This window comes from Stegodyphus dumicola, chromosome 6, assembly GCF_044657685.1.
Source record: "Stegodyphus dumicola isolate Sdum_Otavi_A_Nest chromosome 6, ASM4465768v1".
Lineage (NCBI taxonomy): Eukaryota > Metazoa > Arthropoda > Arachnida > Araneae > Eresidae > Stegodyphus > Stegodyphus dumicola.
This window is the reverse complement of record NC_140773.1, coordinates 194,372,476-194,388,688: the sequence shown is the minus strand read 5'-3', so window position 1 is coordinate 194,388,688 and position 16,213 is coordinate 194,372,476. Positions and strand designations below refer to the sequence as shown.

The 16,213-nt window shown below is 32.3% G+C and overlaps 2 protein-coding genes across 2 annotated transcripts in view; one reads left to right on the top strand and one right to left on the bottom strand.

The window, feature by feature from the left end:
- Positions 1–4,770, bottom strand: part of LOC118191063 (WD repeat-containing protein 13-like) — a 39,428-nt gene extending 34,658 nt beyond the window's left edge. Inside the window, exons 1-3 of the mRNA XM_085819307.1 lie at positions 4,520–4,770; positions 1,477–1,532; positions 1,291–1,376 (exon numbers count right to left, since the gene is read on the bottom strand). Of these exons, the coding sequence (XP_085675433.1) occupies positions 1,291–1,376; positions 1,477–1,532; positions 4,520–4,598 (221 nt within the window). The 5' untranslated portion in view covers positions 4,599–4,770. The remainder of the gene's footprint in view (positions 1–1,290; positions 1,377–1,476; positions 1,533–4,519) is intronic.
- Positions 4,771–5,145: 375 nt separating this feature from the next.
- LOC118191064 (ras-related C3 botulinum toxin substrate 1) overlaps positions 5,146–16,213 on the top strand; it is a 74,833-nt gene continuing 63,765 nt past the window's right edge. The window contains exon 1 of the mRNA XM_035361859.2: positions 5,146–5,337. Coding sequence (XP_035217750.1) covers positions 5,303–5,337 — 35 coding nt within the window. The 5' untranslated portion in view covers positions 5,146–5,302. The remainder of the gene's footprint in view (positions 5,338–16,213) is intronic.

Genomic DNA, 16,213 nt, shown 5'->3' with positions numbered 1-16,213 from the left:
CTAATGCATAAATTTAAAAGAAACTCATTTTGGTACAACTCTGATATACGCCCTAATTTCACCAAATGTGGCGATATGTGTTCTGCGCTGGTTTTTGGCGCGATTGCGTGTTCTATGGCAACCCTGTTGACGTTGAACAAGCTTTAGAGCTCGTTGATTCACGTCTGTGTCTGAGAAGATGGGAGGGAAAGATAAAGAAGTTGTTGAATTGAAGTTCGGCAAAACGAAATATCATTGTGGCCATCCTGTTGAGGGGTAGTGGGTATTTGGAGGTGTGGAAAGAGGGTCTGGGAGATTATTTTTAATGGCAGTGCATGATAGAAGTAGGGATTTGCAATTTTATTTATTTGTGAACCGTAGTATAAATTTTCTGGATAGTGTGTCTGGCTGTCATGTAAATACGATAGTGAAGACGTGGCGGCATGTTAAAGGCGGTATGAAATTGATATTTCTGCTATTCGAAAACGCATTAATTCATGGTAAGTGCATTTTATTTTATCCTTGTTCTTATTTTGTAGAATGTTATGTTCATTGGTTCTTTAGTATGAATTTCTGTCGTTATTGTTGTTTTTTAAATTGTTTGAAATTTATTTTAGTTCATTTTGTTGCTTAGTGTCTAGACTGTGCAATTCGTAGATGTTTTTCAAAGTTGAAATAGAACGCTGTGTACATGGTATTATTTGAAATTTATTGTTGTTATGTTATTTTATTAAAGCGAGGAGTGCGTAGATCGTAGATTCCTTCCTTGCCTAAATTGTGCAATTCGTAGATTTTTTTTAAAGTTTAAACAGGATGCTGTGTACATGGTATTCTTTGAAATTTATTGTTGTTATGTTAATTTATTAAAGCGAGGTGTGCGTAGTTTGTAAATTCGTTCGTTGCCTACATTGTGCCATTCGTAGACTTTTTTTCAAGTTAAAACATGTTGTGTACATGGATTCTTGTCAAATATTTTTGGTTAGAAACTTTACGTTTTTGCTATCTAAATTTTTTGTTTTTCTTTCAGATTTTTAGCTTAAATCGTGTGTTCAAAACGTAGTTTTTGCATGTGCGAAAACCGCGTTTTTGGAGACATTTTAGGCTTAAATTTCGAAATATAGAAAAAAAATTTAGATAGCAATATGGCAGCGTGAAGTTTCTTGCCAAAAATGTTTGGCGAGAAATTTGGCGACTTGAGGGCGCATTTTAGAGTAGTTCCCTCATTTTTAGGTAAATGCAATTCCAATACAAAATTGCATAACACATTTAACATTTTATCAAAATTATTTGTAATAAAAAAATGCAACTTACGCCTGATCAAGGGAAACTCCATAACGTTGAGCAAGTAACTGATTACGTAATCGTAAATACTGTTTCCTGGCAACTGGATTATGCTGCTGCAAATCGGAAAGGTATTTTTAAATAAATACATATTAAAGAGACACTGTTATAAAAAAATTAATAAACAATAATTAACAAAGGTTACAAAAGCATTACTTCTTGTTTTGCATTTTCCCTCAGCAGCTGACTTCGACGCCTAATATATAAAGTGCCTATAAAGAAATAAATGCAACATGAAACTGTTCTTATTTTTGTACAAAAGCAGATAATAAATAATATAAGAAATATGTTTTATTAATTATAATATTACAAATGTTTATAAATAATTATTTTAAAAATTATTAAAATATAAAAATTTTATTGATTAGATATGCAGGATGGTGCGCACTGTTTTTACCAGTGTGAGCCTGGAGCTCCACAGAATGTTTTATTAATTATAATATTACAAATGTTTATAAAAAATTATTTTAAAAATTATTAAAATATAAAAATTTTATTGATTAGATATGCAGGATGGTGCGCACTGTTTTTACCAGTGTGAGCCTGGAGCTCCACAGAATGCATGTGTGCACATTTATGATATATCTACATCTATGGATTCCTAAGAATCAGCAATTGGTATGCTATGGACTGCTGGCTGGTGCAGTTGTGAATTTCAGTGACAAATATCTCCGCTAAACAAATTCTTCACAGACACTCAGCAGGTTTTGTAGCAAAGCAATGAAGATTGCCGGAATTGTCAGTTAGTCGGTACAATTTGGTTTCAATAAAATGGTGTAAGAGTGAACACATGATTTTACTTAAACAGACATTTCCAAATCCTTTGATAACTTGCTTAGGCAATTTGACTTCGCTATCTGATTTTCCATTTGACAGCTCTGGACTACTTCCTCTGGCATTACCTAAAGAACAGAGGCTTTGCAAATTATCAGTGGATAATTGATGAATTAACAACTATCAGGTCTGAAGTACAAGTTATTCCATGGAAAATGTTGAGAAACATTAAGCAAACCTTTCCACACCACTTTAAACCATCAAAACAAAAGAAGGATATTATTTTCAAAGTATATTGCTGTTTGCATTATCCTAATTATATAGTAAAATAAATACCAATGCATAACCCCTTATTTCATAACTACACAAACTTATTACAAGCACTCACTTTCTTTGTGTTACTATCTAAATTTGGAAGTTACCGTATGCACCATCTTGTAGTATTAAAATTAAATTAGTACTCACTTTGCTAAGCAATATACATATAATTTCAAAGATAACTTAAAACTGTATACTATGTGAAATGGCTGCAGTTTGAACACTGGTATTTACCCTGTAGTGGGGAACATAAATTAAAAGATCTAATTTCCTCACATATGAACCACCATTGTGGTAACACAACATGACTATGCAGGATCTGGTCTCCACGCTTTTTTCATATATCAGTAAATAACTGTATCATACCATCATAAACAAGAAACAGCCTCAACAATCATGTTTCACAACAATTACACCAAAAGCTAGGGCGCTCATCAGATGAAAATAAATTGCCGTTTTCCTCCCCCTTCCCCCAATGGGAAGAAAGCTCAAATTAGATTTTTGCTAAATAAAAAGGCTAATATATTATACAGTATAAATTACATAATAATATATTATGTAGTATAAATTTTTGCTTTGAAAGTTTTAAATCTCCTTGAATAAGGAAATCAAGTCACGAATTTTAATTTCTTCCACCTATACTGTTGAAATATGTTATGCCAGTATCCATTCATAGAAAAAGATGCTGCACAAGATGCATTTTTTAAGATTACAACATATGGCACTGAACCACTTATTCAGCAACCAGATATCAACTCAAATGATCAATTGTTTACAGCACTCAGAAGCTACATATAACTTACAGGGTAGTCTATATTTTAGGGTAACCCCTTGGATTATCGCCAAGCTGTTGTTTTATTTATGGTAACATGAGTAGTTTATGTTAATGGTTTGGGAACCTTATTATGATGTGATTGGTTGTAATGCATGATTTTGCTCTGGGAAAAATATTTCTCATGGCTTATTTTTTACTTTACAGTGTAAAATGCCTGCTGGTGGTACAATTAAACTGAAGTTTCTGCCCTATTTTGAATGAATCGGAAAGATAACACTGATTGACTGGAGTGTAAATGAAGAATTAAATGGCTTTGTTGACCTCTCGGTAAATTACACAGCGAGATTTAAGGATTTGGAAACCGAAGCTCATATCAACACTATGGAAGGTATGTGGTGTGGAATAAAATAAAATAGAATTTTTGAGAGAAATGCCACTGGCAGGACAAAGGATATTTTTGATTTTTACTTTTGTGAATTTATGTGGCGACGACAGTATACAGATTCTAGTTCAGATAATTTTAAACAATTTTTGAAATGATTATCTAATGTCAGTACTAATGCTGATAAATATTACATTAACACATAAAAATTGCATGTACTATTCAGATACGAAAAATTTTCAGCTGCACATAAGCAAATCTCAACATTCATTAAATCTCAACATTCATTAGTAACGTCCATGATATAATGCAAGATATAACTTTAGAAAAAAAATCTTTTGATGTAATGCCTTTTACTTTAGCAAATTAAGCCACAAAAAATGCGGATATTTACATCACTTATTAAAAATCATTAATACCTTAATTGAACATATTTGCACTAAATAAAATAAAATAAAATTCTGTTTGTATTCATAGCCAGCCAGTCTGCCATTAAATTTATTGGGTTGATCAAGATTTGATTTAATATTTTTAAGTTAGTCTGTTCCAAAAATAGCAGTTCTTAGTATTATACTTTAATTGTTACTTTTCAATCATTTCAATTCACAAATTGCAACTTATCATCAGTTCCACAAAGCCAAATATAGCGCCTAAAGTAGCTTTACGATGTTAGTATAATATCTATTTAGCTTCCGACGAGTTTTAGTATACAAGACATGGTTAACTTCAAACGAAATTTAACCAAAGATGAACCATTGTTGTTTTAATAGACACTTAAAATGCAGATTTGTTTATTTGTCGGAGGATCATTTCTATGCTTTCGCAAGTAACTGCGGCAAATTAATTAAATATGTCCTTCAACAATTTACAACGCAAATGACAGCAACACAAAATTCATTTCAAACACTGAAACAGCTTAAAAAATGCTTATGATTTTATTAAAAACTCACGGAAATGAGGGTTATTAGGTGCTCGATAGGTGTTATATCGTGCATCCAATGCTAATACTTGCTGCCAGATAGTAGTCATAACTGAAACGGAATTCAGCACATTACGTTAAGCATTAAATGCTACGCCATTTCTAACACCGCATAGCAGCCAGGCAGAAAACCACATTTTTCTATGTTATTAAAAAATTTGTTTACACCTACAGCAGTCTTAGAGATTTTGCAATTCTGCATTTTGCAACTGCTGAGTCTTTCTTCCCCTAAGACATCTGACAACACTTAATTATTAAACTATGGTTACAGTGTCGTTGAATTAATCAGACACAAGAAAACGTATGTAATATGACAAGTAATATTTCAACATTTCAAATATTTTTTCCTTTAAATTATTCAAAATGAAATGAAACTATTATAGAACGACATAGTTAAATTCTTAATATTTATGTAATAAATTAAACTAATTTTGTAACATTCACAAAATTTATCATTCCTGGACACTTTTTTGTCTTTCTTATAATGGCCCTTTAAAATTATGTACTTGATATTATCTGCCATAAAATCCTATTCTTTCAAGTTTCTAAAATAATTTCATAGTAATTTAAGAATAAAAGGAGAGGGGGGGGATAAAATAAATAACGCCATCTTGCTTCCCCTCCAGAGTGGTTGTAGAGGTGGAGTAAGGATTGACAGTGTATTTTAAGGCTCCTTTATCGCAAAAATCTTTTTATTAATATATTTGTGACATTCCCTGTACTATTAGTTAATTTTTATTTTGGACTGAGGATAATGCAAGCTATAAAGTGTGTGGTAGTTGGAGATGGGTAAGTTCTTCCCTTAAGCCAATATTAATTTAAATGTTCACATTTTTTAACTATTTGGGTTAAGTATGTTTACCAATGAACTGAAACGATCTTTTTTGTCAAGAGATGTTGAAGTATTAAAAATCATGTACTTCATGATCAGAAAAAGTAGTTTATATTGAAAAAATGTATCATATGGGGTTAAAAAATCGTACCTTTTTTTCCCTTCAATTATAGTTACGGAAAATATTCCTCATCATTAAGTTAAAACTGTTAAATTTATACTTTGCCGTGATGAATATTGAATAAGGTGAGGCCCTACCTCTTATAAAGTACTGATTCATAAAATTATATCCGTGTTTTGCAATAAAGTATTTTATGCAGGTGTTTGCTGTATATAAACTTTAGTTGATGCCAGTACTATTACTTAGAAACGTGTAGATTTTTACTGTCTTATAGTGTTTTTCTTATGATTAATTCCAAGACATATTTTTTATTTAGATTGTTGCATAATTTTTTAGTGAGAACGTATGTAATTATCAGCGAATTTCATGCTTATGATTCTTATTTTGCTATGAGCAAGGCCCATAGGGAAAAAAAAAGAATTAAGAAAGATTAATTTCGTGTAGAAGAGTCTATATTTTTTATGTCTTATCATTCATTCTTAGAACTGGAAGATCATATTAATAAAATTAATTTTTCTAGAAAAATGATGTGTTTTTCACATTACATATTGGATTCATGATATGTGATTGTTTTCATTTGAGTGTTGAAAAATAGCCAAGTTTTTCATTTAAGATAGTTAATGACACTGTGCATTCTAATCATTCACTATTCTAGTTCAGATTTCAGCTACCAAATTTCTCTTAGTTATAACCAAGTTTTAGCATGAATAAATAGAATATATATAATCGTGGAGTCGTTATATTTGAGTAATTAATCTACTTTTGTGTTTTCTACAATACATGTAAAGGATAAAATTTATTATTTTCATCATCGATAATTTAAACAATATTCATTGCTTTCGGAGAGGTTTAAAAGTAATGTTAGTGTTAATTTTATTAATTGGGATTTGATATCAGTTGCTGTTTATACTTTTAACAGTATGAAACGTTAAGTAAATTGGTTAAAATATTAGACAGCTTCACCTATAAGATGAACCTGGAAATTTAAAGACGTTTCACAAGGGGGGGGAATGACCCATTAAAATGGTTCATGCAGTTAAGCTTAGATAGGTTAAAGTATTTTATGAGAAAGGTCATTTTAAAATTTAATACATGTAAGCTAAGTTAACTATGTTTTCCTTTAACCTTTTCGCGACGGTGCACCTTTGTTTAAGACGCTCGTGCGGGACGGAAGAGAATCGAAGGCAGTCACCATACAGGACGGAGGTTTTGCATTGCTAAGCCTAATTTTATAACAAAAATCAGAAAAACAAAAGTTTGGCTTCTAGCATCGTAATTTTTGGTATCATTTTAGATTATTACTTGAGCTCTTATATATGTTAAAATTAGCCCTTAAAACATTTTTTTTCTTTATTTTACATGAAAATATACTTAAAAAATTGCTTATCTTCTAAAATAATTTTTGGAAGCGCTATTTAAATTATTCCAAAGTTTTAATTGATAAAATCCATCAATAAAGTTTAAAATTAATAAAAAGAACACAATAAAGACTATTTACAGTAAGAAGTAACAAAATTTAAAATGAAAACGAGTGTGGTAAATCTCGAAGCACAGAGAAGTATCACTTTGTAACTCTTAGAAAAAGTATCACTTTTTAACTCTTTAGAAAATGAATCAGTACTCTCATTTGTATTAGTAAATGGTTCACTAACCGTACTAGGGTATTCTTCCTCTGATAAATAGCGCCTTCCCGCCATGATAGACTGGAAGTGAGGCTTTCCTAAATAAAAAATGAAGGAACTGAAATATATCTGAAGGCAATGCAAAACGTAAAAAAACTCTGCACAGATCTTCCTAGAAGACTGTACGTAGTAGAGGAAAAAAATAGAATAAAAAAAGGAATTGGATATAAATCAGATACGAGAATGTTTTCATTAGCATGCAGTGATTTAAAGAGTCCACCTCTGTTTACGCTTTCCCTCCACCCTCCCCCCCCAATCCTTGAACAGCTGATGAGTAAAATACCAAAGTGAAGCAGAATATATCAAACTCAAGGTCAGGAACCTAAAACTGTGTTCATTTGAAAAGTAATGGACACAGGATGCCATCTAGTGGCCTTCAGAAAAACGTTCCACCTTAAAATGCGTATACGCGTCACCCGTCCTCTGAATGCGATCTTTACTGATGCGTAGATGGGACGCCCGGCTGTAAGAGATGTTCTTAGGGGATGCGTATATGGGACGCCCGTCCTGAAAGGTTTAACGTAGATGTAAAATAAATTATATTTATGTGTTTTTCATTAACAGTATTCTATTCTTTGTGCAGGAAAAAGGAAAGCTGTTTGGTAAAAGTAGTTAGAGTAGACTGAAGGGTACTTCTCATATTATCACAGTTTCATATATTGCCAAGTTGTTTCATTTATGATAACCTGAATAGTTGAGTCTTTTGTCTTCCCATAAGACATCTGACAATACTTAATTATTAAACTATGGTTACATTGTCATTAAATTAATCAGACACAAGAAAACGTATGTAATATAACAAGTAATATTTCAACATTTCAAACATTTTGATAATTACTTAGAATTGGGTATTCCTTTAACTTTTTAAGTAAAAATATATCGATGTGTACATGGACAAAGTTGAGGGAGTGCGCAATGCCAAGTTTGTGCAATTCTCTGATGTTTTTTTAAGTGAAAAATAAGTCGACGTGTACATGTATAAAGACAAGGCAGTGCACAATGCCTAGTTTGTGCAATTCTCTGATTTTTTTTAAGTGAAATAGATTGATGTGTACATGGACACAGAATTTGTGCAATTCTTTGACTTCTTATTTTGGTTTTGTGTAGCGGCCATCTTGGAATTGTCCTTTCCTGGTGCCGATCTTGGTGCCAAAAAAGAATCCCCCAAAACACAAGGGGCATCCACTTGTAAATTTTTACCATGGTTTATTACTTATTAAAAGAAAACAGTTTATCAAGTATAAATTTAATTATTAAATAAGGATTATACGATACATTCAACATTATATGTATATGATGAATCTCTTCTTGCAAAAAAAAAAAAAAAAAAAAAAAAATTTGCACACGAAGAAAGTGATTGATTTTATTGAAACTACGTATACATAAAGCTCGTACACAGGTAATAAAATGGTTATTTATTTATTATTATTCCACCTGCTTAACCTACAGGTCAGTCATGCTATCTTAATCGTTGCACCAACAACCTTTATTGGTTGTTTATCTTTTCAACCTTATTATTGATAAACAGATTTAATATTAGTGTATTACTTTTGTTGGAGCTTCAACTAATGAAATGGTTAAAAATCCAAAACCATTGGACCCATCAATGGCTAGCATTTGCATATTGAGAGTTCAAATCAGCAATCGGTGACCGTTCCCCTGGAGGTAGTGCATGCTTGTAAACTTTGAGGAAAGGAGTGATAAGAATTCCTATTCTGATCCTATGATGCATTCTCCCAGTCATACCTGAACTCGTACTCCAGATCTGCTACAGTTTGGAACGCCTGATCTGGCGGCCTATAAAATTCCATACATGTTCGATTGGCGAAAGTTCTAATGACCTTGCTGACTAAAGAAGAATATCAATAGCTCGCAGACAATTGGGAAATACATATGGGATCTGGCATTATCCTGTTAGCAAATGCTTTCAGGATAGTATGGCATGAAGGGCAGTGCAAATGATCACAGGATATCAATGTTATATGTATTATGTGTAGAATGACAAAGGTTGATTTGTTATAAAAGATAGCATGCCACGCCAGGGATTATGGCTGTGTGCCCCTGTAAAACAGGCTATTTGGCACTGCTGGCCCTTCCACAAACAGATCCATTGATCATCTGCTCTAAGACTAAAGTGGGATTCATCGCAAATTAGCACTATGTGGGATCTGTGAGGAAGGGTAGCAGTTTTGTGAAGAGTAAGTTAAGTATAATTCAGATTTTAATGATGACGAACATGTTGACTGAGGGTTCGTGAAGATCTATAAAAAAATACATGCATGGAACTCGCAAGGGTAATGAATTTAATCCTTATTTTGCTGAGTAATTGTGGTACAAGATGCATAAAAATGATCCTTAAGAACAGTTTTCCTCATTCATAGAAGCCATAAAGAAGGCTTATCCTCCATTGGATGAATAAATAAATTTCTCGAAAATCTGAGTATTTTAGTTTCTGTATAATACACACCTTATTTAATAATTTATAATAGTTCATTGCTTGTGAGCGGTGCCAAGGCTGTGCACGATGCTAAGTTTGTGCAAATGTCCAACTTTTTTTTTTTTTTCAGAGAAAACAGATTGCTATGTGCATGGAGAAAACAGCAGTGATGTATCATATAATATATGTAATGTTTAATGTGCACAGTGCTAAGTTTGTGCAATTCTCTGATTGTTGTGTAAATGGGGAATCAGCCGTAATGTACCGTATAAACTCTTTAGCTTAAATAAAATGCATTCTTAAAAAAAAAAAATAATAATAATAATTTGGCAAAAATATATTTATGGGTGCCCCGTGGCGATTTTTGGTGGTACATGAATACCGAGTTTGTGAAATACTTTGACTTGTTATTTTGGCTTTGTGTAGGGGCAAATAATCAACGCTACACAAAGCCAAAATAACAAGTCAAAGAATTTCACAAACTCGGTATCCATGTACACATTGACCTATCTTCACTTAAAAAAAATCGGAGAATTGCGCAAACTTGGCATTGCACACTCCCTTTTTCCATGTACACATCAACCTATTTTCACTTAAAAAGTCAAAGGAGCATCCAATTCTACTGTAGAGCCAAATAAAAAATACATAATCTCAATAAACTACATTTTAAATAGAACAATAAGATAACACAAAAAAGGAAATTCATCTCGTGCATCTTAAGCACTACACAAAGTAAATATCCACTTACCTTATTTAGAAATTTCTGAGTCCTTCAAACTGTGACAGACAAAATTCCTTAACAGCATCCAAAAACTTCCTAAATTATCTGAACTAGAATCCGTATATTGGCGTAGCCGCATAAATTCACAAAAATAAGAGTCGAACATATCCTCTGTAGGGCCAGTATCCTCCGACGTTCAACCATATGCATTTCCTTCCTACAAACAGGACACTTATAATGCTACTAAGTAAACCTTCATTTACACACCAGTCAATTAATGTTTCCCCCTCCTTTCATTCCAAATTGTTCAGAAACTTCAAATTAATCTTACAACATTCAGCCAGTCTACAGTCTAATCCACAAAACAAGCAATGTACTTCCTAACAAACCCTTACAAATCTTTTTTCCATCATTCATAATTTACAGCAATCACACAGCCGATAGTATCGTAATAGGGTTTCCATATCATTCAAGTACTCAGGTTACCATAAATGAAACAAGAATTTTGTGATAATACAAGGGGCACCCTTCAATCTACTCTAACCAATAGTCTGATTATTTTGAAATTTTATATACAAATTCCTTCATACCAAGTAAGCAAATGGAATAACTTTTAAGGCCAATAAATATTAACTTTGGTCATAGTGTGTATTTCTACTGCACAGCTAGCATTGTATAAAACAGGTAACAACTGTAGACTGTTTATCTTTTCTCATTGTCAGCATTGTAGTACTGTTAGGACATTATCGAAGACTATAGACAACTGAATGATTTCAAATATGGTCGCATGGGTAGAGGTGCATGGAAGTAGGCTGGTCATACCACTACCAAACAATAGACCACTACCTGCACTGTTCAGATACTACTGTGCAAAGGTTATCAACAATGGTTGCTGATAGTACTCATCGATTGAATCAAGGGTCTGGAAGTTTGCATGTACACAAATGCAAGGCAAGATCAGTTCTGATCATGAACTAAACTCAAAATAAATTCCTTCAAATTCAGATCTATGCAGTATTGTTTACTGCATCGGTTTGTCAAACCTCAGTTTTTCTATGTTTTGAGTATGCACAGCAGTATAACCAGTGTAATAAATTTGAAAATATCCCAGTGCTTGCTGTTCTGTAGAAAGAAGGTGTGAAATTTTAATCTTCTTCTTCCTTCTCCTCAGAAATACAAGAGAAAGCTAATAAATAGCAGTTAGTATATTTTTTCTTTAAGAACAAATTTGACTTACTAAGGATTGCAATAACTTAAAGCAAAGTTCTTATGAATGTGTTGTGATGTCTATTTATTTTGCTTATCTACAGGATGTTTATAAAGTCCCGGACCCATTTTGATGTTTAATAACTCATAAAATAATAAAGATAGATTAAAATTAATAACATAAATGGTTAGATGGACTCAAAACGTTTCATGACCCTTGTCAATGAACTTCCACATGTGCCCCCTTCGTCGCACAGAGAATATCAAGTCGATATTCAATTTCACTCCAAGTATCGGCAAGCATGTTGGCATCCAAAGAGGCTATTGCGGTTTTAATTCTAGCATAAACTCTGGAATAAAACATCACATACAAAAGTACTAGAACAAACACATCAAAAGTAAACATAACATTGCAATAGTTGCCAAAAACAAAAAAGAGAAAAATACAATTAAATAAACAGACGATATTTAGATAGGTACTGATATTTAGAAATTGAAAATGAAATTGATTGGAAAATGAAATTATCTGAAATTAACCACACGCCCAGACGATATTTACAAAAGTAAAGATATTCAAATCTGATAAGGAAAATATATAAGTTATTCCATCAATAAATGCCATAAGTTTGTTTATATCTTCATTATTTTATCAGTTATTAAACATCAAAATGGGTCCGGGACTTTATAAACACCCTGTATTTTCAGCATTAAATCAAATTCTTCAGCAGCTTTTAATTTATCTAAAGTCAACTTTAATTATAACTTTAGTCAACTTTAATTATAACATTAAAAGTGCTTTATATGTTATATAACATTAAAAGTGCTTTATATATTAGATAAAATTTGAAAATTTTAATACCTAAGATGTTAAATAACTAGCCTAATCCTTCAAGGCCACTAATGGCATGCAACTGAGTGGGCTTATCGAGAGAAACTGAAATATATCATATATGAAATGGAATTGAAAATTGGAGGGAAGGGATGAACAAGGATATCATGTTCACTAGATTTTGTTTTGGTTCTAAATATTATAAGATTATTTTTTCCTGAAAATCCAGTACGAAAACTTTTTTTTAAATATTAGGCCAAGTGGGTGCTGGTGGTTTGTTGGTTTGCACCTTTTTCAGCAGAAATAGTGCTTAAAATATTTTCAGTTCAGTAAGCCAGTTATTAAAACTGACGTAATGTTTCTTTAGGCAATTTTATAGCTTAGTAGCTAATTTTATGACTGCCTTAGGCAGTGAACTGGTTTTTAAAACTTTTTAACCTAGGCATCAATATATGAAGTTAATATAGTTTTTAGAAAGATATTTTAAAGAAGAAAATATTGTCTTTTATTCATGCTAAAAGGATACATTTTTTATTTAAACCTCTAAGCACCCGCATCTTATGTGCAAGTTCAAAATTATGTCTTGATATTTTTAAATGCAGACGTGCATCTTAAAATGTGGAACTACTCTGATATGCGCCCTCAAGACGCCAAATATTTTTGGCAATAAACTTCACGCTGCCATATTATTATCTAAATTTTTTGTCTACATTTCGAACTTTTAGCCTAAAATGTCTCCAAAAACTACGTTTCGAACACACAATTTAGTTAAAAATCTGGTACATGTTTTAACTTAAAAAAACATCTACGAATGGCACATATAGGCAAGGAACGAATCTACAAACTACGCACACCTCGCTTTAATAAATTAACATAACAACAATAAATTTCAAAGAATACCATGTACACAGCATCCTGTTTAAACTTTAAAAAAAATCTACGAATTGCACAATTTAGGCAAGGAAGGAATCTACGATCTACGCACTCCTCGCTTTAATAAAATAACATAACAACAATAAATTTCAAATAATACCATGTACACAGCGTTCTATTTCAACTTTGAAAAACATCTACGAATTGCACAGTCTAGACACTAAGCAACAAAATGAACTAAAATAAATTTCAAACAATTTAAAAAACAACAATAACGACAGAAATTCATACTAAAGAACCAATGAACATAACATTCTACAAAATAAGAACAAGGATAAAATAAAATGCACTTACCATGAATTAATGCGTTTTCGAATAGCAGAAATATCAATTTCATACCACCTTTAACATGCCGCCACGTCTTCACTATCGTATTTACATGACAGCCAGACACACTATCCAGAAAATTTATACTACGGTTCACAAATAAATAAAATTGCAAATCCCTACTTCTATCATGCACTGCCATTAAAAATAATCTCCCAGACCCTCTTTTCACACTTCCAAATACCCACTGCCCCTCAACAGGATAGCCACAATGATATTTCCTTTTGAATGAACTTCAATTCAACAACTAAAATTTTAAGACACAATAACACGCCGAATAAATACTAATTCAGAAGTCAAACAACAAAAATCAGCGTTAATTTGCAAAATTTTGCAAATTAACGCTGATTTTTGTTGTTTGACTTCTGAATTAGTAACTAAAATTTTATCTTTCCCTCCCATCTTCTCAGACACAGAGGCGAATCAACGGGCTGCAGCGAAAGTTTTTCAACGTCAACAGGGTTGCCATGGAACACGCAATCGTGCCAAAAACCAGCGCAGAACACATATCGCCACATTTGGTGAAATTAGGGCGTATATTAGAGTTGTACCTAAAATGTATCCAGCCAATTAAAGTAGTATATATGTTGGAAGTTTAAGGTTCAAGATACAAATTGCGAAAGTCACTTTGGAATTATATGTCTTGCTGACAGTCTTTTTGTAAACTTTAAAAGTTTTTGGGACCAAATCCTTGGCTGCTTGGTTGTTTGAAAGCACGCAGATTTGATGTTGGAAATTATTTTATTGCTTTTGCTGTGCAGTCATAATTGGCAATTTTTAATGACTTAGTTTATAGTTCCTTTTTCTTTTTAATTTAATATTTATTATTATCTGATGCCTGGAACTTTAGTTTCTGACTAAATATAGTACAGTACAAAGTTTGAAATCTTGATGTCCATTATCTGGAATGATCTAAAATACGTACCTCAAAACCACTAATAAAATTTTTCTCGTAGGCTTTAACGCATGGGCATTTGATTTCCCCCTCCACACATAATAAAACATCTGGAGAGTCCCGATTCTTAATTTCACTTCGACACGAAATAAAATATCTTGTTATTGAAGAAACAGTCATTTTAGCATAAATTTGGACGATCAGTAATTTGGCTCCGTTGCTGCGTATTTGCTTGGCATGCATCTCAAACTGAAATATTCCACATAGATACATCGTTCATCTGACGCCAACCTGGTGAATCATTATTTATTATGCTTTCCTTTCATCATTGCATGTGTATCAAAACATGACAACTTGAGTAATGACTCATGTAAACAATTTTTGGTACTATTCGGTTTCGAGGGCCGTAAAAAATCGCCAAACTATTGTTGATGCCAGTGCTGCCAAAAGTAATTGCGGCAATCCTAACGCAAGAAGTATAATAGTAAATAACTATCTAAATATTGATGTTTTAATTTAGATGAAAGGTTAATTTCATATAATATTTCACTACTGAGTTATCGCTAAAACATAACGTCATCTCGTTGGTTGTTCAAACATAATTTTCTATAATGAATGATGCCTTTTCCTTGAAAAAATTTTTGGTAAAGTGCAGAATCGCCTGCTTATTTCTTTGCCGCTTTTTACAAGGGTAAAAATAATTGGAATTTTGTCAATTTTTTTTTTACATTTTTAAGTGAAAATAGGTCGATGTGTACATAGATAAAGTCAAGAGTGTGCGCAGTGCCATTTTTGTGCAATTCTAGGATTTTTTTTAAGTGAAAATAAGTCGATGTATACATGGATACCGAGTATGTGCAAGTCTTAAAAACGCGTCAAGCAGTGAATGATTCTGCACTTTACCCAAAATTCTATCGAAGACTTTTCATCATAGACAATTCCCAAATTGTTAAATACATAGGATATCAAAAAAAGGAATTAAAAATTAAATTAATATTTCAATGGTGTCGTAAGAAATATAGAACTAGTATATAAACTTACGCAATCTGAAACCAGCACATATGCGAGATTTGACACGCTGTTAAATGGGCGTGTTTGCTAGATTTGGCGCTTTCGCGCATACATTTTCGCTGCAATTTTTTTACAGTCCTCGAAACCGAATAGTACCCAATTTTTTTATGTTAGTAATTGAATAATAAAGGAGTATGGTAACCTTTTATGTTGACATTACTCTTGGCGATGATTACAGATTTAAGTTAAATGCGCTAAAAATGTTGACGAGGAAAAATTTACCAAAAACTTCTTTCCATATGCTAAAAATAGATTTTGTAGATGATACTCATAGACCCAGACATTACATTTAGGGCTATTTGAATTAAGAATAACTGATTTGTTATTCGCATAAATCCAGAACCAGTGCCATGGCTCGTATGTCCATGCCGAGTTCCAGAATTTAGGACCCACAGAGACTGCATCAGGTGATAAGATATGTAGCGCTGGCTGTCAATAAGGCTTAAGTATATGTGGGAATTTATTTATCTGATAATCCGTAAGCATGTGCAAGAAATACATATAAGTATAATAAATAACTAAACTAATACATTTCAGGTTTAATTGTTTTAGTGCGCGATAGAAGCAAGATAAAATTTTACGGAACAACTTGTGGTTAGTCACCAAGCTCA